The sequence below is a fragment of the Macaca thibetana genome, chromosome 12, assembly GCF_024542745.1.
Source record: "Macaca thibetana thibetana isolate TM-01 chromosome 12, ASM2454274v1, whole genome shotgun sequence".
Taxonomy (NCBI): Eukaryota; Metazoa; Chordata; class Mammalia; order Primates; family Cercopithecidae; genus Macaca; species Macaca thibetana.
Window position 1 is genome coordinate 40,951,581 of NC_065589.1, and position 22,218 is coordinate 40,973,798.

The 22,218-nt window shown below is 38.4% G+C and overlaps 2 protein-coding genes across 3 annotated transcripts in view; one reads left to right on the plus strand and one right to left on the minus strand.

The window, feature by feature from the left end:
* Positions 1-4,631: 4,631 nt before the first annotated feature.
* ALS2 (alsin Rho guanine nucleotide exchange factor ALS2) overlaps positions 4,632-22,218 on the plus strand; it is a 69,040-nt gene continuing 51,453 nt past the window's right edge. For both annotated transcript variants that reach the window (XM_050750787.1, XM_050750788.1), the window contains exons 1-6: positions 4,632-4,763; positions 6,242-6,396; positions 11,816-12,753; positions 16,141-16,498; positions 19,235-19,403; positions 20,957-21,053. In XM_050750787.1, the coding sequence (XP_050606744.1) occupies positions 4,744-4,763; positions 6,242-6,396; positions 11,816-12,753; positions 16,141-16,498; positions 19,235-19,403; positions 20,957-21,053 (1,737 nt within the window). In that variant the 5' untranslated portion in view covers positions 4,632-4,743. The remainder of the gene's footprint in view (positions 4,764-6,241; positions 6,397-11,815; positions 12,754-16,140; positions 16,499-19,234; positions 19,404-20,956; positions 21,054-22,218) is intronic.
* LOC126932207 (NADH dehydrogenase [ubiquinone] 1 alpha subcomplex subunit 1-like) lies at positions 6,977-7,380 on the minus strand. Its single transcript, XM_050750919.1, has one exon. It carries the CDS (start codon positions 7,347-7,349, stop codon positions 7,137-7,139), a length of 213 nt encoding a protein of 70 aa, XP_050606876.1. The 5' UTR covers positions 7,350-7,380; the 3' UTR covers positions 6,977-7,136.

The window sequence follows — 22,218 nt, forward strand, 5'->3', positions numbered from 1 at the left end:
ACATCTTGAACTTAAAAATAAATTTTATCCTACCAGAATCTTATCTTGGCTTCAGAGTCCCATCTCCCTCACTCTTGCCCATTTCAGGAAATGGAGCCACCAACACACAGCTGTTTGAGGCAGAACCAGAGAACATTTCTGATACCTCCTTCTCCTTGATCCCCCACCTTTGTCTAATCACCGAGTACTAGTTGCTCTGCCTCCAGAGCATCTCTCATTTATTCACCTCTTCTTCACCAAATTAGCAGCATTGTATGAAACTTAAGAATCCAGGCTTCCTTCCTCCATTGAAAAGATGAGTCGACTGAGTATTTGCAGGCTGGATATTCCTTGCAAAAAATCATTTTGGTGCTCCATGAGTGTTCACCATAAAATTGGCTTAAAACTTTTGAAACAAATGTAAATCATCGTCATTAAAATAGATCATTGGCCAGTCGCATTGGCTCACACCTGTAATCCCACCACTTTGGGAGGCTAAGGTGGGCAGATCACAAGGTCAGGAGTTCAAGACCATCTGGGCAACATAGTGAAACCCCGTCTCTACTAAAAATACAAAAAATTATCCAAGTGTGGTGGTGTGCGCCACCAGCTACTCGGGAGACTGAGGCAGGAGAATCATGTGAACCCCAGAGGCGAAGGTTGCAGTGAGCTGAGATCGCGCCATTGCACTCCAGCCTGGGCGACAGTGCAAGACTGTCTCAAAAATGAAGAAGAAACAAAAAACAAAACAAAACAAAAAAATCATGAAAGCATCAGTGGACTGTCCCACTGGAAGCAATGCAACTCTCCAGTGTACTCTCTAAAATGAAATAAATGTTCAAAGTACATAAAAGAAACCAAGTTAAGTTTAAAATAGTTAATAAATGTTCAAAGTACATAAAAGAAACCAAGTTAAGTATAAAATAGTTAAAAGTTTTGAGACTTCTACTAAAAAATGATAGTAGTTGTTTTTGAATATAGATTCCTGGTCCTTTATTCAAAACCCTTGGGGCAAGATGCATTTTGGAATTCAGATTTATGTTTTGTTCTTTAGAATAAGATGCATAAGCCATATATTATATAACACTTCCTATAGGATCTGTAGTGCTGCCTTATTATATTCATATTGATATTTCTACAACACAATGTATGAATATTCACACTAAAGGGATAAAAGTGATAAATAACCTCGTATTAGTTCAGGTCAGATTTTGCTGTCAGATGAATTCGGTCAGATTAGATTTTGCCACCAAAGGCATTATTGAAAAAACTTAATTTTCAGAGCTATAGATTTCTGGTTAAGGTATTGTAGACCTGTAGATGGTTGTAGCTCATCTTTCTAACAATAGTTGGGACATCTAGACTAGATTTTTGTTGTTGTTGTTGTTAAGGGCACTTCCAGGACATGGTGTTAAAATGATATCCTTGGCTTATACAAGACAACTTATTTCTCTGTTAGATGTGACAGAAGGGTGTGTATCCAGTGGAGTCTAAAAGTGGCATCAGTTTATTGAGAAGCCAGGTTTGCTCTTTGTTTAAAGGGCCACCTGGGGTTTAATTACTTTACATATCACTGTGAAGGAGATGATAATTTGAAGGATAGAGTGGTATACTTTAAAGTGGATCTAGCTGTGTCCTGTGGCTCAGAAGGCTGATGTCTGGTTTGCTCATTTTATGGAGATGCCATTTATCTGTAGGGAAGCCACGCAAGGTAAGAGAGGGTCCCACAGTAAATGCTGTTTATGCAGCATCACATGGCTTCTTTATCAGAGCTGGTTAACAGGTCTATGCAGGAAAGTTACTGTAACAGAAGAAAAGCAGCAGAGTATAAGGATCTTGCCCCTCTTAAAGAATGTAGAGACCTTAAAGCTCCTCTGGAAGAAATATCCCCAGAGGAAGTCTTATGATTAGGCAATTTTATAAAAACTTAAAATGTTAAAGCAATGAAACAACATACAGAAATTTGAATGCTACTTGACTGGTTGAGGTGAGTCTTAATAGATTTCCTGGAGAGACAATCATAAAAATATCAGAAAGACAAAAGTTTTTCATTTACTTTCTTTTCCTGGATGGATACATAATTGAGAAAGAATGTTAGATTAAATAGAGTTGGTAAATACCACCCTTACTTAAGTATGTGAGGATAAAACTTTAATAACATAAGCTCCCTACATTTAGTTGCAATATTCCTTTTTAGTTATGTTTCCTCAGCAATCAGTTTTCTTTTCTTCATTGCCCTGTTTGAGTTTCAGGCAGACATATCTTGTTGGAAGATGTCAAACATATTAAACACCATCAAAACAAAATGAGATAGGGGCTGGGCATGGTGGCTTAAGGTGGCTCATGCCTGTAATCCCAGCACTTTGGGAGGCCAAGGCAGGTGGATCATCTGAGGTCAGGAGTTCGAGACCAGCCTGGCCAACATGGTGAAATTCTGTCTCTACTAAAAATATAAAAATTAGCCGGGTGTAATGGCAGGTGCCTGTAATCCCAGCTACTTGGGAGGCTGTGGCAGGAGAATTGCTTGAACCTGGGAGGTGGAGGTTGCAGTGAGCTGAGATCGCGCCATTGCACTCCAGCCTGGGTGACAAGAGCAAAACTCCGTCTTATTAAAAAAAAAAAAAAAAAGAGAGAGAGAGATCTGTAAATACTGATATAAAAAGATGTCTATGAAATAGTATGTTAGTTTTCTACTGCAGCTGCAACAAATTGTTGCGAACTTAGTGGCTTAAAATAACACAAATATATTACCTTCAAGTTCTGTAGGCTGAAAGTCTGACACAGGTCTTGTAGCCTAAAGTCAAGGTGTCTGCATGGCTGCTTTTTTCTGGACACTCTAGGAAAGAATCATTTTCCTTGCCTTTTCAGCTGCTACCTGTCACCGCATTCCTTGGCTCATGGCTGCCTTCTCCCATGTTCAGTCAGCAGTGTAGCATCACCTCTGACCCTGCCTCCATCATCATGTCTCTTTGATTCTCCTCCTGCCTCCCTCTTGCAGTTTTAAGGATGTTTATGGTTACATTGGGTCCACCTGGATAACCAGGATAATCTTTCTATCTGAAGGAGAGTTGATTAGTATCATGCAAGCTAACAGAGTCACAAGTTCTGGGCATTAGGACCTGGACACCTTTGGAGACCATTATTTGGCCTGCCCTATATGTAAGTAAGAAAAGAAAGTTGTAAAAACAGTTTGTAGAGTTTTAATTCCATTTAGGTTAAAAAAATGAGTGGTGGTGATAAATAATATTGAGTAAGGTATAACCAACTTTAAGAAAACTGTACTAAAAATTCTCTCGACATTTTTGATTGTTAGTCAGTAGGACAAAATTCCGTTTACATATAGTGTGCCAGTTGTGTGAAGTAAGGTGTGCTTGTGTGCTTCCACATCCTCGTAGAATAATTCTCTGGCTTCCGCTACATATTGTTGAAATTTAATCAAGGGCATAGTAACTCCATGATCTGTGATAGATAAGCACAGATTAGATCTGGTGGCAGAATTTCTCTGTACACCATGAACTGTGCATTTTACAAAAGGCTAATTACTATCATGGACAAAGCATAGTAGCACTTAATTGTATTTATTAAATGAATAGCATTTATTAAATTTATTCAGATATATCTCTTGTTAACATAGTATCCGTCTTCCAACTTTGAATGATTCATAATCTTTCTAAAATAAGCATTAGGTAGAAAGTAATTTTCTTCAGATGTACAGATGGGAAATGGTAAGAATTCACAGGCAACCTGGAGGAAACAGATGGACCGTAGATCACTCCTGCCAGTATGGGCTGTTTCCAGAACACAGTGACCATTCCATATCCTTTTGCAGAAAAACCACAAATTTGGCCCCAATATTTTTATGGTTTACACAAATAAGACCTAAGTGCTTTTGTTTTCATGTGTTTTGTTACCCTTACAAATGTGGTTTTTTGAGTTGAAATGCACTCAGCATTTCTGTTTATTTTTCTATCTCTTATTTTATTAAATATTGAGTTTCTAAACTGATGGGTTATGATATTTGTAACCATGATTTTCATGTAGCTATTTTCTATTAAAGGTGGATTTTAAAACAGCTGATTTAAAGTTCAGACTTCTTTCTTTCAAGCGTTTGAGTTACGAGGCATGTTGGTCTGAATTGAAGGTGATTTGGGGAAAATGTTCCTCCTTCCAATAAGTGGAAAACTTCCTATTTTAATGACATAATTTTTTGTGCATTACTGAAAAGTATAAATTAAAACTACTTGAATCAGATACATTACTGAAGAGATTTTAGAAAATCTGAGTTAATTGGTATTTAAGTCTTCATGCTTTCCAGATACAGCATTTAAAAAGTAACCTTAATGTATATGTACTTTTTGTACTTAACGTATTGATTTTCAGATTGAACTTTTTTCTTTATAATAAAAAACAAAATCTATTGCCTGAAAGAGTACAGCTTAATTGTGGGTAGTCTTTTCCTTTGACATTACATTTGACAGTCAACGGGCATTTTTATAAGTTTAGTGGGCAGGCTCAGCCTATGTTTGACTTTGGCAGGCAAGATATGAAATAGTTTAAATAGTTTTACTGCATATTTATTTCCTAGTGAATGTGCACTTGTTAGAGGGCTGTTTTTTTTTTGGTTTTTTTTTGTTTTTTTTTTAATGTCTGAAGGGGTAAAATATTCTTTTACTGCTCTTTTCCTTACTTGTATTGTACTGTTTAGGTCTTGATAGACTTCTGTAAAGAAGGAATGATTTGGTGATGGAGTGTTCCCACTGACCGATGGACTCAAAGAAGAGAAGGTAAAACCATTTCTTCCTTTTCTCTTATCCTCCTAGGAAAACATAGCAAACAGCTTCACATATGTGTAGCTTCTCTTCGTTTTAATTTTCTTGTTGATGGTTGTTAAGTGGGAATAGTGACATTTGTAGTTAGTTGATTGGTAAAGATAAAACAAATTTTAAAGAAGGCTAGTTAGTTGTAAGCTTTGTAAGAAGCACTAAATGTCTTCATTTAATCATTTTAAAGTGCTTGTAGCCATTTTTCCCTCACAAATAATTTCAGGTTTTTAGAAGTAGCCTTGCTAATCTTAATCATCTTCCATCCTTAAAGAACTAGTTATGGAAGATATCTAAAAGGAAGGTTAAATGTGTAGTGTTCCTCCTATAGAACCATGGTTATGTCCAGTTATCATTTAAGGGAATATTATATAGCAAACGTAGAGAATTCCTAGCTATTCAAAAGAGTTTCTGTGCCTCATTAAAATTTTGGCATCAGTGTTCTAGAAAAAAGAAACTGAAAAAATGTATTACCAGTGGTGGCACATATCTTAACACGGCCTTTTCTTAGAAGAGGGCAGTTAGGATATGGTCATTACTGTGCAGCTGTGTGTTTTGTATTCTTTAAACCAAAATCATCAGATGTGTAGGATTCTTTAGCTAGAACTTGAACAAAGCATGAAGGATTTTACTGATATCTATTACAAACTTGATTCCTAAAAGTTTAAATAGCAATTCTACACTTAAACTCAACATAAAGTGAAATGAATTCCTGTATCTCATATTGTTCTCATCAAGTACTTTTTACTTACTATAAAATTTTATGATAAGACTTCAACTTGGGCATGTTGTAGCTTTAATATCTAAACAAGGAGTGAATATATTGAGAAGTTAGAATCTTGGAATTTTATGCTACCAAATGCTAAAACTTCTAAAAATAGCCCAAGTTTTGTTTGCTTCTTAGATGGAGAAAAGTAATTTGTGGGTTTAGAGTGTCCTTCAGTCTTTTTTTTTTTTTGAGACGGAGTCTCGCTCTGTCATCCAGGCTGGAGTGCAGTGGCACGATCTTGGCTCACTGCAGCCTCCGCCTCCCGGGTTCAAGCGCTTCTCCTGCCTTAGCCTCCTGAGTAGCTGGGACTATAGGCATATGCCACCATGCCCGGCTAATTTTTTTTAATTTTATTTTTACTAGAGATGGGGTTTCACCATAGTAGCCAGGCTGGTCTTGAGCTTGTGACCTTGTGATCTGCCTGCCTCGGCCTCCCAAAGTGCTGGATTACAGGTATAAGCGACCATGTCCCACATCCTTTAGTCTTTTACATAAATAGTTGTTTTACTTTGGCTCCTATGAGCATAACCAAAGCATAAAATAGGTGCTAATTCAGCTATCTGACCCAGTCATCCATGTGCTAGTAAAAGGTACAATCATGAAAAGTATTAAGAACAAAGGATACCGTTCTGAATTGTAGAAACAATTAAGCTATGTTTCTTGATGTTTGTAGCTCAACAGAGGCAGAAGGATCCAAAGAAAGAGGCCTGGTCCATATCTGGCAGGCAGGATCCTTTCCCATAACACCAGAGAGATTGCCAGGCTGGGGAGGAAAGACTGTTTTGCAGGCAGCCCTCGGAGTGAAACATGGAGTTCTTCTGACTGAAGGTAATGAAGAGAATGGCTTAACAAATACAAACTGCAATGCTAACAAATGCCTGAATGTGGAAAGTCAGGTGTGGGAATAATTGGATACTAGGGGTTCTTTTTTTTATTTTTTTGAGACGGAGTTTTGCTCTTGTCGCCCAGGCTGGAGTACAATGGCGCGATCTCGGCTCACCGCAACCTCTGCCTCCCAGGTTCAAGCGATTCTCCTGCCTCAGCCTCCCAAGTAGCTGGGGTTACACGGGCCCACCACCACACCTAGCTATTTTTTTTTTTTTTTTTTTTTTTTTTTTTTTTTTTTGAGACGGAGTCACCCAGGCTGGAGTGCAGTGGCACAATCTCGGCTCACTGCAAGCTCTGCCTCCCAGGTTCACGCCATTCTCCTGCCTCAGCCTCCCAAGTAGCTAGGACTGCAGGCGCCCGCCACCACACCTAATTTTTTTTTTTTGTATTTTTAGTGGCGATGGGGTTTCACCATGTTGGCCAGGCTGGTCTTGAACTCCTGACCTCAGGTGATCCACCTGCCTCGACCTCCGAAAGTTCTGGAATTACAGGGATGAACCACTGCGCCTGGCCTAGGGTTTCTTTTTTTTTTTTTTTTTTTTTTTTTTTTTTTTTTTCATTTTATTTTTATTAAGCACTACATAACACATTGCATGTTACATAATACACTGTATAACCTTCTAGCAGGGGTAGATGGCCATAACTGAGTTATTTTTTTCATCAATCAGGAAAATGCTTCCTTAATCAATGTTCTCCAAACCCTTTGACACATAGTGACGATTAACTCCAGAGATGCGCCTATCTCTTTCCATCAGATTCCAGTGATACCCAAAATGAGCAATCCTTTTTTCCTTGCCCCCGTTAGTGAACCTCTGGATGTACGCAGTACCCAGTCCTGGAATAAACAAGCACACGCCCATGGCGGCGAGTCCGGGGAGAATCTCGAACCACATCTCTGCCCCGTTATCTAGGCCAAAACCCTACTGGCCTAGGGTTTCTTAATGAACTGTTTCTGTTTTCAAGATATATTCTTACTCCGTTATCAGAAATCAGATTAGTTTTTAAATTTAAAATATACCGTTAACTAGAATAAACGGGAGAACTATAGTTTTAAAATTTTATAGTAATAAATAAATGAAAAATTAACTTTTAAAAGGTCACCTATTCAGAGACTCTTTTGCTATAACTTTTGTTCATTAAGTCTATCAGAATAATAATGCTAATAATAGCTAATGTTTGTTAAGCAGTTGTGTGCCAGATACTATACTAAGCCCTTTCCATGTTTTATCTCACTGAATCTGCACTACTACCTTGTGAGGTGGCTTCTATTATTATTCACAGATAAGGAAACTGAAAGTCAGGGAGATTACATTTTCCCAAGCACACACAGCTATTGAAGTGTCAGAGTCAGGACTGGAACTCAGTCTGATTTCAAAGCTGGCTTTTAAAGCCACTTGGCTAAACTTTCGCAGTATAATTTTTTTTTTCAGACATAAATAGCAATTCACAAGACATATTATAAAATCTATGAGTCTATTACAGAAACGTGCTATAATTTTAGAGTTACCTTTAATCTTAATGGTGCTTTATCAACTCAATCTTGGCAGATTTGATTTGGGCACCGATTGCCATCTACTTCACTAATTTATACATTTCTGCTGTGCAAGCATTTATTGAGATATTAAATAATGATTTGGTATTTTCTTTCTAGGAACTAAAGGAAGACAAATTCTAGGAAACAAGGATTAAGTCTGGTCCTGGTGGTTGTATGGGATAAACATGGATTTCTTTTTAGTTTGTCTTATATCAGTTTTATTATAATGTTATTATATGATTCAGGACTTTAAAAACAATCTTACTTTAAAAATGTGAACTAGATTCAATATCTGTCCTGTGAAATTTAAAATATGTAGTTCTCAAGCAAATATAAGTGGAATTCTATTGTTTTCAATAATATATTTGGAATATTTTCATTAAGATAGTGAAACCGGCTGGGCACAATTGCCCACACCTGTAATCCCAACACTTTGGGGGGCCAAGGCAGAAGGATCCCTTGAGCCCAGGGGCTCAAGATCAGCCTGGGCAACATAGGGAGACCGTGTCTCTACAGGAAATATTTTAAAAATAAGCCAGGCATGGAGGCACACACCTGTAGTTCCAGATACTTCAGAGTCTGAGGCAGGAGGATAGCTTGAGTCTGGGAGACCAAAGCTGCATGCAGTGAACTGTGATTATGCCACTGCACTCTAGCCTAGGTGACAAAGTAAGATCCTGTCTCAAAAAAAAAAGTTATTCAACTATAAACATGGTATCTTTAGAATCATACCTTCAAGGCTAGGACAACTGAAGGAAAACTTTTCAAAAATATTTACATAGCCTATCATTGTTTAAGCAGTGTCCTGGTATTAAGTGTCACAGTTACCAAAAAAAACACCTAATACAAGCGTGTGTTTGAAATTGCATACAGATCTCCAGTGCTATCTTTTTCAGCTGAGGAAATGGTTGAGTGCTAGAAATTTTCAAGGTTCTTCATCTCTGTTAAATATGACCATTAGCTCATAATTCATGAAGATACTTCATTGATTCACTTTTTTTTTTTTTTTTTTTTTTTTTTGAGACGGAGTCTTGCTCTGTTGCCCTGGCTGGAGTGCGGTGGCACAATCTCGGCTCACTGCAACCTCTGCCTCCCAGGTTTAAGCGATTCTTCTGCCTCAGCCTCCTGAGCAGCTGGGGCTACAGGCGAGCGCCAGCACGCCCAGCTAATTTTTTTTTTGTATTTTTAGTAGAGACGGGGTTTCACCATATTGACCAGGCTGGTCTGAAACTCCTGACCTTGTGATTCGCCTGCCTCGGCTTCCCAAAGTGCTGGGATTACAGGCATGAGCCACCGCGCCTGGCCTGTTTCACTATTTTTTATATGCTCCAGTTTTTGGTTTTTGTTTTTTTAAGGAGGGGAATCTGAATATCCGTTTGTTTGCAGTATTGCTCTTTCTAGTGCAATAATGTTAATTGAAAGACTTGGTGAGCTTTTTCAAGTATATTGTTGTATTAGGAAACAAAGTTTAAAAGAACTTAACCAGTGAGCTTATTTTCTCATCTTGATCCAGACTCTACATTTCCTAATAAATACACATATCTTCCCTCTAGCCACTATTGAGTCCTTACTTATATAGATGTGATGAGTTAACTTGAGTGTATACGTGACCATGTATAATAGGTCAGAGATAAAGTTTGCATGTTTTCATCATCAACTCAATTGCTGCCTTATGAGAAAAAAATAATGCTTATTTCTTCATTAATTAAAAAAAAATCATAAGTCTCTGGTCATATGGAAAAGAAAGGATAGTGGGCTTGGTTCAGTATTTTTCAAAACCCATAGCCAAGTCTTTGTTTCACTGAATTTTTAGCCAGCGTAGATTATGTGCACCTGCTCCCAAATTCCCACAATACTACAGTAAAATTAAGCCTTGGTAGCATACCTGGATATACATAAGTTATTTATATACCCAACTCACTGGTGTCTTCATTAATTCTAAAGCTAGCTGGTTATTCTGCTGACAGGTTCATTTGCTTTTTTGCTTTGTTCTGTTATGATTTGCTTTTTATTTTAAATATTTTTTAGGCTTAATTCACTTTATTTTTCTTGTATAAAAACCCTGTGTTGTAGCCACAGCTGGAGCCTGGGTCCTCTGCCCAGAGACTCTGGTGTGGGTCTTGACAAGGTGGCCAGTGAATTCCTGAGAGGGAGACTTGGTGAATACAGTCTCCTTCCAGAGGTTGGGGGCCAGTTAGCTGTAGGTCTTGGAGATGGCATCATAGGTGGGCTTGGTGAAGTTGGCCAGGGTGGCAGTGCAGACCCTGGCTGAGGAGTAGCAGTCATTGATACTGGCCATCATCAGCAGCTTCTTGGGCACCAGGGCTAGGAGGATGCCAGTGCCTCTGGGTGCAGGGATGAGGCGCACCAGCACAGAACCACAGCAGCCTGTCACCTTGTAAGGGACCACATGGTGCTTGCTGATCTTGTTCCCCCAGTAGCATCTATGCACAGGGACAGTGGAGAGCTTGGCCAGGATGATAGTCCCTTGGATGGCAGTGGCCACCTCCTTGGAGCAAGTGGCCATTGTAGTCCCCAGTGGCAACAAACACCTGGAACCTGGTGTGTTGGCTGGTGCATGTCTGCTTCTGCACCGGCGTAACCTTCAAAACCTCATCCTTGAGAGAGGTCCCCAGGAAAAAGTCAATGATCTCAGACTCCTTGATGGGCAGGGAGAAGAGATAGATTTCCACCAGGGTCTTGATCTTCATGTCCTTGACCAGGCAGCGCAGCTTAGTGGTGGGTGTCCATTCCTTATCCTCGGCCTTGCCTCTTTGAGCTCTGTGGCCCTGACCCTGGCCCCAGATGCTGCTGCCCAAGCCTCCAAGGAAGTCGCTGTGGTTCCCCATCCCAGGTTCCCTGAGGCCTCCAGGCCCTCCCGCTGCACTGGCATCATCTGCCATTTGATGTTTTTTTTTGGAGAAGAAGCTGATTTGCTTTTTAAACAAATCTCACCTCAGAAAGACTAGCTAGTATCTAGTACAAAAAGTCCAGGGTGAGCATCCCACATTAAAAAATCTGACATCTAAAATGATCCAAAATCCAGAACTTTCTGAGCACTGATGTGATGATGCTCAAAGGAAGTGCTCATTGGAACATTTCAGATTTGGGATGCTCAGTCAGTAAGTATAAGGCAAATATTCCAAAACCTGGACCTGAAATCCAAAATCCCTCTGCTCCCAAGCGTTTTGGATAAATGATACTCAACCTGTATATTTATGTAACATCTCAAAACTGTACATAACGTGCCGTACAATGTGAAGACAACCATGTCTTGTTAAGAACTGGTGCTTTCTGTACAGCCTAGAGGCATGAAATTAATTTCTTAGTTTTGGCCAAAATGAATCTCTAATATTTTTAAGCCATTGCATAATTTTCTGCTGTTCCAACTTGTTTACTAGTAATGACATGTAGATATTAGTGAATGTGTCTGTTTTGTCTTAGTTTTTGCTTATTTTATTTTAACATCATTGTTTATTTTGCCTTTGAACACTTGGAATCTGCTTCTGTAATAGCCTGTGATGGTGGCCATTAGTAGTGGATTGATGTGAGGAGTTTGTAGGATGAGGCTGAAGGCAAGGAGTAGCCTCCTACAATTTGTAGAAATTCTCACCATAGTGCAGAATATTAAAATGAGTCATTTTTAAAAAGATGAATTAATGTTAAATACTGTGTGCTTGAACCAGATTTCTACAACTGCTTTGGAAAATTTAAAAAGAAAGTCCAATTTGGTTAAATCTAGAGGGCACTAAAAGTTTACTGTTAAAATTTTTAGTTAATTCACTAACCCTTTTTTTTTTCTTTTTCCTTTTTTTGAAACTTCAGATGGTGAGGTCTACAGCTTTGGGACCCTTCCCTGGAGAAGTGGACCAGCAGAGATTTGTCCAAGTAGCCCCATTCTAGAAAATGCCCTGGTTGGGCAATATGTTGTTACTGTGGCAACAGGAAGCTTCCATAGTGGAGCAGTGACAGACAATGGTGTCGCATACATGTGGGGAGAGAATTCTGCTGGCCAGTGTGCAGTAGCCAACCAGCAGTATGTGCCGGAACCGAACCCTGTCAGCATTGCTGATTCTGAGGCCAGCCCTTTGTTAGCAGTCAGGATTTTACAGTTGGCATGTGGCGAGGAACACACTCTGGCATTGTCAATAAGCAGAGAGATTTGGGCATGGGGTACCGGTTGTCAGTTGGGTCTCATTACCACTGCCTTCCCAGTGACAAAGCCGCAAAAGGTAGAACATCTTGCTGGGCGAGTGGTGCTTCAAGTTGCCTGTGGTGCTTTCCACAGCTTAGCCCTTGTACAATGCCTCCCTTCCCAAGATCTGAAGCCAGTCCCAGAACGATGCAACCAGTGCAGCCAGCTCTTGATTACTATGACTGACAAAGAAGACCATGTGATTATATCAGACAGTCATTGTTGCCCATTAGGTGTGACACTGACAGAATCTCAGGCAGAAAACCATCCCAGCACTGCTCTCAGCCCCTCCACTGAAACCCTTGACAGGCAGGAAGAAGTATTTGAGAACACTCTTGTAGCCAGTGATCAGTCTGTTGCTACTGAACTGAATGCAGTCAGTGCTCAGACCACAAGCAGCGATGCCGTATCCTCTCAACAAAACGTCATGGGAACAACTGAAATTTCTTCTGCCAGAAACGTGCCATCATACCCTGACACCCAAGCAGTCAGTGAATACCTGCGGAAACTGTCAGATCATTCAGTGAGAGAGGACTCAGAGCATGGTGAAAAGCCAGTGCCATCTCAGGTACCTGCTAAATTTTATGAAATAAAAGTGTTTCTAGAGTTGAACTGTGTGAGCTTTTCTTTAGAAACTTTAAAATGAGTGAGGCTTGGTAGCATTTTTTGTTTTTTGAGTTTGACTATAATTTTGTTTTATCAGGCAAGCCTAGATAAAGGAAAGAACCTGGATTAATCCAAAATGACTCTTTATGTTTAAGTTCTAGGCCTTTATGATATTGAAAGGTATCATGTTGGGCTTGTTTTGTAAGTAGGAACATTTCATTTTGTTTTTCTTGCTAGTACTTTTTTTCTATGGCTAAGGTACTGAATGTTGGTAGGCCCTGAATACTTTTATATAACTATACATTCACAAACATTCTTCTTGTATTTGTAACACTGTTCAGAATTCTGTAGAGGAAAGTTCTTTCCTTCTTTAACAGGGAAGGTTGCTTTGTGGCAGATCCTTCAGTTGTAGGCAGATTTAAAACTTACAGGCAATTACATGTTTCCGTTTTTTTCAGTTATAGCTGTTGTCCTTACTAGGCTTTATTTGAAGAGCTGGCTAATATTTTATCTTTTTGTTTGTTTGTTTTTGAGATGGGGTCTTGCTCTGTCACCCAGGCTGGAGTGCAGTAGTGCGATCGTGGCTCACTGCAGCCTTGATCTACCAGGCTCAAGCGATCCTCCCAGTTCAGCCTTCCAAGTAGCTGGGACTACACACGTGCCACCACACCTGCTGATTTTATTTTATTTTTAAGTAGAGAGGAGGTTGACCTTTGTTGCCCAGGCTCATCTCAAACTCCTGAGCTTAAGCAATCCTCCCACCCAACCTTCCAAAGTGTTGAGATTACAGGCGGAACCATCATACCCAGCCTACTTTATGTATCTTATTAAAACTATTTTCATTTTGAAGATTTATGGTAGAGTGAACAAAAGCTGTTTATCAGTAGCACATGGTAAAGCTTGAGTTCCCGCTTAAAATAAATTGTTTTAAAAGGATTATTTCTGGCCTGTAATCCCAGCACTTTGGGAGACCAAGGCGGGCAGATCGTGAGGTCAGGAGATCGAGACCATCCTGGCTAACACGGTGAAACCCCGTCTCTACTAAAAATACAAAAAATTAGCCAGGCAGGGCGGCAGGCACCTGTAGTCCTAGCTACTCAGGAGGCTGAGGCAGGAGAATGGTATGAACCTGGGAGGCGGACGTTGCAGTGAGCCAAGATTGCGCCACTGTACTCCAGCCTGGGCAACAGAGCGAGACTCCATCTCAAAAAAAAAAAAAAAGGATTATTTCTGTGTTTCACTCAGTGTGGCCTTTTGATTTTGCTTTACCAAAACTCTAAGAAAACAAAAGATCATAATCATAAAAGATCTGCCCTGCAGTGTTTCTTTTTAGGTTTTTGAAACCACATAGCCTCTTGCTTCTCAATTCTTATTGTTTACTGTGTCAGAATGCAAACATGAAGGTATTTTTAGAAATAGTCTTTATTTCACAATCCATTTACTGAAACTTGTGGGTATTTGAGTTTTTTAAAAATCAAGGATAAGCTGTTTGGAGAAAGGTATTATAAAGTCTGAACAAAGCAAAAGTAGTAATTTAATAATGCATGTAGAAAATTCTTAGACTGTACATGCTTATTACCTTTAACTTACTTTGTTAAACATTGGAAGTTTTTGTTACTTATGCTAGTAACAATGTGTGTGTTTCTACTGAATTAAATTTAATTTATTTAAATTAAATAAATGTGTGTTTCTATTACATTTAATTTATTCTCTGTAAGTAACATCTCAATCATACAGCTAATTCACAAGGAATTTATGTGTTCTACGGCAAGTTTTTTCTCTTCTGGTGAGATATAACTGAGACTCTCTCACTTGGGAAATAAACCAAAGTATTATTGGTTGACTGGAATTCCTAAAATTATATATTTCATCAAAATTGCTAATTATGTTTTTTGTAGGGGAGGGCTTATTTACTTACTATATTTTTAAATATAATTAAGTAGAAGGAGCCAGTTAGAACAGTAGTTCAAGGTTTATATAAGGTAGAGTTTTGTGACTTTGCTCTACCTAGTGGTCAAGAACCCCCTAAAATAGTTACCTCTAAATACCATCACTGCTTCTGTAAGGAGTCTTTGTGAACAAAAAGTGGAGATAGTGACACTAATTCTTTTGAACAAGCCATCATGGGAGCTGTATCACCAAAGAAGTAATAGACTTTGTATTTATTTTTTGTTTTATTAAGTATATTTGTTTATTTTATGGACTATTTACAGACTACTCATTTGCATGTAAATAGCTCTTTTGAATTTAGCATTTAATTCAACAAAATGTGGTGAGTACTTACGTGTCAGGCACTTTGCTGGGTACCAAGATTTCTTTCCTTTAAGAAGTCAAAAACCAGTGTTAAAATACACACACACACACACACACACGCAATATTTGTATTTTAATTTAGGACAAATGAAGGAATGTGTATATTCCCTTTGAGATCTTTGGGTACAATAAGAAGCATATTTTTCAATATGATCTATGCTGATGAGATGAAAGCTTTTTTATGTGTTTGGTAGGTACATTTAATGACCTTCCTTTTTAGGGAACATTGATGTTTGATAGCTTAGAGTAAATTTCTACTGATTTTTCATTAAGATATCAGAAAACTTTAGTTTGACTTTCTAGTACACTTCTAGAATCACACTAAGAACATTGGTTCCAAATGTTTAATTATTAACCTACCACATTTGCCATCTGTGGTAGCAAGAGCAAAGGTAATCCTACAGCTTGTCTAGCCCCAGGGTCATAGAAAATAACTCATTGATGAGCCAGTAAAGGCACTCAAGCTTAGCATAATTTGGGAGATGACAGGTTATAGGTATAACTTATTTTTCCATCTCTATATGCTATATCTAAATTTCAATTTATAAAGCATTTCTGGGAAAGCTTTTTTTCCATAAAATCTAATTTTTTTCCTGCCACTTCTAGGTGGTAGTCTGTATAAATTTTCCTGAAAGTGATCAATAATGAAATTTGCATTTTTTCAACCTTCCATCCAGGGCTGTCACAGTGCACATGGTATTAAAGACAGTGTTTTCCATGCTTTTTCTTCCCTCTACCTTTTTACTATATTTAATTTTATAAAAGCAGCTGAGGCTTATTTTTAAATACTGTAGAAAAATACAACATCCAGACAAAAGGAAGTACTTTGGAAAAGGAACTAGAGTACTCATTTCCTTTTAATGTGTTAACTCCATGATCAAGAAGAGAATACCTTTAGTTGAAGGTGAAGAGAACTTCTCCTGTCATTTTAGATTCTTAAAGCAAACAGCGATGGATATTAAACTTTCTTTTTATTGATTGCTTATTGTATAAGGGATTATATTTTTATGTAATTTTTTATGTGTGTATATTTTAGCCTCTTATAGAAGAAGCAATTCCTAATCTCCACAGCCCACCTACCACAAGCACCTCAGCCCTAAACAGCCTGGTGGTCTCTTGTGCATCTGCTGTTGGTGTGAGAGTGGCTGCTACTTATGAAGCTGGTGCCTTGTCACTGAAGAAAGTTATGAACTTTTATAGTACAACCCCTTGTGAAACTGGAGCTCAGGCAGGCAGTAGTGCCATTGGCCCAGAAGGTTTGAAAGATAGCAGGGAAGAACAGGTTAAACAGGAATCAATGCAAGGAAAGAAAAGTTCAAGTCTTGTGGATATCAGAGAAGAAGAAACAGAGGGAGGCAGTCGAAGACTCTCCCTCCCTGGATTGTTGTCACAAGGTAAGGAAATAACCAGGTTTTATGAATTGACTTTTGGGGAATCCAGGATGCTCCTGACATCACATGCTGTATTATTGATAAAAACTTTCCTAATTATGAAGCTGACATATTCAAATGTCAAAATTTATTTAAGGGTGGTTTTAAAAGAAAGTTGCATGTTTATCTGCTTTAGATATCACTAAAAAGTTAGAACGTAACTTTTTCTTGGTGTTTGCTCCTGCTTATGAACCTTATTTTGAATCTTATTTTATTGTTCTGGAGTGTTACAATACCCTTCTTATTTCCTAATTGGGACCTATACTCCACACTGATGAGGTTGCAGATGTGACCATTGGATAAGTGAGGAATTACTGTACTTGACTTGAAAGAGGAGAGAACTCTTAAGCTTCAAGAAGAGAAAACTTCATTTTCTGAGACCATAGGCAATAAACTTTTTAGAATATTACACAGTTGGCTCTTCTCCTTTTCTCAGTCAGTTCAACAGTCTCAGCCATCTGGACTCGAGCTTGTCGAGAGTGGCCTGCAGACCAGCAGCATCAGCAGCACCTGGGAACTTGTTAGAAATGCAGATGCTCAGGTTCCACTCTCAACTTACTGAATCAAAACATGCATTAGAGCAAGATCCCCCAGGTGATTAGTATGCACACTAAAGTTTGAGAAGCATTTGATGAGACCAGGAGTTGGCAGACTTTTTCTGTAAAGAGCCAAAGAGAAATATTTTAAGGTTTGTAGGCCATCCTTTCTCTGTGACAACTACTCAGCTACGCTGTGATTATGTAAAAGCAGCCAGAGTCAATATGTAATGAATGAGTGAAGCTATATCCCAACAAAACTTTATTTACAAAAGCAGATGGTAGGCCCTGTTTGGCCCATGGGCTATAATTGACCAGCTCCTGGTTTACATGATTTTGTGCAAAGCTCAAAAGTTAGGAAATCTAGACTGTACTAAAACTTACCTTTTTTTACTCTGCACCTGTTTCTCCCCTTGCTCTACGTACTGAACACTTTGTGCCACTCTTATTCTGCCTCCTAATTCTAATTACCACCAGATTTTCCTCTACACAAATAAAACTTAAGTCCTGATTAATTTGAATATATATATTATATATATATGATGTATAAGAAGACCTGTGATCTCTATTAAGTCTGAAGGAAAATCTTGCCCCAAATTTTTCTTATTCTTAAGTGTCCTTTACCATTTTAAGTATATAAATATATTTGCAATCTCTTTGAACTACAAATGTGGAATATTTTTTTCATGTCATTACATCATGATTCCCACTAATAGACTTACCTCCTAAGGTTAAATTTTACTTAGTAACCTAAAGTATCTTTAGAAAAATTTTACATGTACTCTTTTCCCCTCTCTAAGAATTATCTGGAGTGCATCCTTGAGGAATCTTCAAGTAGGTTTATTTAAGTCTCTGTATGCATAGAAACGATACATTTACCAGAAAAGATGTTGATGTTAGGCAGTGATGATCACTTTTCTTGTGGCCCAGAAGTTAATGACTTAATGACTAAGCCTCTACTGAGTGACATTTGATTATTTTCTTCAAAACTTATCCGGGCATCAAACACTATTCACATAGTGTTGTATGTGTTTGATGTAATTTTGAACACGATAACGATAAAAAATGGCTGTGTTCTTTTAAAACATTTTTTAACATCTCTATAAAATAATTTGAAATAGGCAAATACAAAACCTTTTTAGTATTTCCCTTTCATAATCTTTTTCCTGCCTTAGAAATGTTTACATTTTATAGCTAAAATGAATTCTTTATTACAATTATTTGTAATATATTTGAACTTAGACCTTGACTTAGAAAGGCTTTTTGTGTTTTAAGAGATGGGGGCCGGGCACAGTGGCTCACACCTGTAATCCCAGCACTTTGGGAGGCCGAGGCAGGAGGATCACTTGAGGTCAGGAGTTTGAGAACAGCCTAGCCAATATGGCAAAACCCTGTCTCTACTAACAGTACAAAAATTAGCTGGGTGTGGTGGTGCGTGCCTGTAATCCCAGCTACTCAGGAGGCTGAGGCCAGAGAATCGCTTGAACCCAGGAAGCAGAGATTCCAGTGAGCTGAGATCTTGCCACTGCAATCCAGCCTGGATGACAAGAGTGAAACTGTCTCAAAAAAAAATAATAATAATGTCTCGCTATGTTGCCCAGGCTGTAGTGCAGTGTGTTTTCACAGGTGCAATCATAACACACTATAACCTCAAACTCCTGTGCTCAAGGAATCCTCCCAGCTCAGCCTCCCGAGTAGCTAGGATCGCAGCCACTTTGCCTGGCTCTTTAATTTTTGTTTTCAAATGGGAAAAATATTTGTCAGCCTTAGTATAGTATTTGTTGAGCATATTCTTTAGAATACAAGTTCTATAGGATGCCACTAGATGTTAGAAAAGGATTCTGTGGCTAAATGTTTGGAAGTCCAGCTGGGTTAAACATATTTAAACAGGGCTTTTATTTACAGGATTTGTCACCACCTTCAGTGTGTGCTAATGTGTATGTGAATCTCTGCAGAGGAGGTAGTGGGAGGATAGATTGTAGCAGTGAGTATTTACCAATTTCATTTGACTAATAGATCCGCTTTTCTACAGAGAACCTCTAGAATATGCTTCAAAAATACTGCGAGTGATGTATGTTTTTGAAAATGTTAAGTTTGTCTGAATGATATGTTTTCTTACCCTCTGGACTCCCACTCCTTCACCCCATGTCTGGTTGGTTTTCAGTTTCCCCCAGGCTCTTAAGAAAGGCTGCACGGGTGAAAACGAGGACAGTGGTTCTGACCCCCACATACAGTGGAGAGGCAGATGCGCTCCTGCCTTCTCTGAGAACAGAAGTGTGGACCTGGGGGAAAGGGAAGGAAGGGCAGCTGGGGCATGGCGATGTTCTGCCTAGGTAAGTGCTACCACCTTTTACTGATAGGAGTTGGCTTAAACAAATAACCTCTCTCCTGGGAAGGTCTCTAAATCTCACTTTCCTCATAGAGGAAATCTGGGCTCTTCTAGCTTCAGATTATTATGCACCATTAACTCTGATAAAAAGTTGTCACTTTAGTCTTGAATTTGTTCTTAACAGTAAAGGACTTGGCGGGCGCGGTGGCTCACACCTTTAATCCTAGTGCTTAGTGCTTTGGAAGACCGCGGCAGGTGTATCACCTGAGGTCAGGAGCTCGAGACCAGGCTGGCCAACATGGCAAAACCCTGTCTCTGCTAAAAATACAAAAATTAGCTGGGTGTGGTGGCAGGCGCCTATAATCCCAGCTACTCAGGAGGCTGAGGCAGGAGAATCGCTTGAATCTGGGAAGAGCAGAGGTTGCAGTAAGCTGAGATTGGACCACTTCACTCCAGCCTGGGTAAAAGAACGAAATTCTTATCTCAAAAAAAAAAAAAAGCAGTAGAAGACTTAAGTATCCATGCTGCACTTTTCCACATCTTCTTCGATGTGTGTTCATCTTGGAGTACAGAAAGGGATGTTGGGGTAAGATTATATTTCACTGGAAGACAGGAATGGCTCAGATTTTTAATTGATGAAAAGGTCACCACCTGTCACATAGGGAAAGAAAAGAGCCAACAGGTTTTTGTTTGTTTTTTATCCTGAAAGACGTCTCTCTGCCACTGCCAAAATAACTATAACTGAAACATCAGACTATGTCTGTTCATGTATATTAGAGTAAAACTGGCATTTTGTTTATTAGAAACTGTTATGATATTAACAAGTTAGATGTTGAGAAGTTTTTAAGTGGGTAATTGGAATGATTATCTAAAGTAGTGAGTTAATATAAATGCCTCTATTCATAGTAGAGTGAAGGCAACTGGAATTAATTTAAAAATTACCTTCCTTCTATGGTTATTTTTTATTATATCCTAAGTATACTTTCTGCTATAAAGAATCATTTGTAGTTTTATGATTCTTAACAGATTCTAAATTGTGGGGATTAGTTAGTGATTGATAGACAAAGATTAAAACCTTCCAAAAATTATTTATGATACTTAGGAGTAGATTGAACATATATCCTTTATGTTTATTTTAATGTTTTCTTTAGAAATATTTATTTTTGGCTGGGCACGGTGGCTCACACCTGTAATCCCAACACTTTAGGAGGCCGAGGCAGGCAGATCACGAGGTCAGGAGATCAAGACCATCCTTGCTAACACGGTGAAACCACGTCTCTACTAAAAATACAAAAAGAAAATTAGCCGGGCATGGTGGTGGGCACCTGGGCGACTGAGGCAGGAGAATGGCCTGAACCCGGGAGGCGGAGCTTGCAGTGAGCAGAGATTGCGTCACTGCGCTCCAGCCTGGGCGACAGAGCGAGACTCCATCTCAAAAAAAAAAAAAAAAAAAAAAAAAAAATTATTTTTACATGAATGTAGTTTATAATTTGAGAAAGGCTACGATTCTTGCTTGAGAATACTTTGACTTTGTGTGCCTATGTGTTTCTCCTTAAGGCTTCAACCGTTGTGCGTAAAATGCCTGGATGGCAAAGAAGTAATCCATCTGGAGGCAGGTGGTTACCATTCTCTTGCACTTACTGCAAAATCCCAGGTAGGAGGCAAACTATTAAATACTTACCTTATTTTTATGGAAGGCCAACATGACGTTATTGGACCCTCATTTGTTGAGTATCCGCTATATGTCAGGCAGTGATACCATATCTTAATTTAGGTTTCCAATATTTTGCATGGTATTATTTCCACTTTACAGATGAGGGAAGTGGAGTAAGAGAAATTATGTAACTTGTCTAAAGTCACACGTATGTAACAGTAGAGCTTGGATTTAAACACTGGTCTCCCTGATTTAGGAGCTTTCTATAATGTGTTCTCATCTAAAAAGAGAACCCCAGATTTTCCGGGGTATTGGTGAATTTTTATTTGTTACTTGACAAAGAAAGCATATAGTAAAACTCTAAGAAAACAAAGGCATTTTTCTTTAAAACTGTGGGACCTGAAAGTGACCTCTAGCATTACTAAAAACCATACCCATATACATAAACACAAAATAAGTTGTTTTAAGTTACTCTTTTTTTTAAAACTCAGACTGCTCATCTGCAATGTTATTATTAAATACATTCATACTTCGATAATGGTTCTTCACCAATTCCTTTATCTTTTTAAGAAGCCAATAAATAATTCTAAACCTTTTAATATTTGATTTGATTGCAAATTTCACATACTAGGCTAGCCAAAAAACTAACATAACCCATATAAATGTCAATATTAGGAAAGAAAAAGGAGAATTTTCTGTTTTTAACATGATTCATTCAAAAAACTTAAAAATGAGAGATTAGGAAGGAGGTCAGTTACAAAATAAAAATTACTGGCTTTATTGTATACATACAATGAAACAAAACATACTCGAGGAAATTCTGCTCACAACTACACCAAAAGTATTAAGGAAGTAGGAATCAGTAGAAAATGCATATAACCCATATGATGCAAACTTTAGAACTCTTTTGAAGAGTCATAAAAGCAGTAGTAAAGGGAGAGATTTTATTTTTGGATGAGATGCATCAGTTGTAAAAATGTCATTTTTCTCTTGAATCCTTAATCAGCACAGTGAAAATTCAGTACAGTCCCCAAAATATTCCAGTATAATATTTACAATTTGATAAAATAATCGCAAAATTACTTTAGAAGAATAAACATAGATGAGCCAGGTAAAAAGGAAGAGAGATTTATCCTTATATATTTTAAAATTAAACAGATCAATG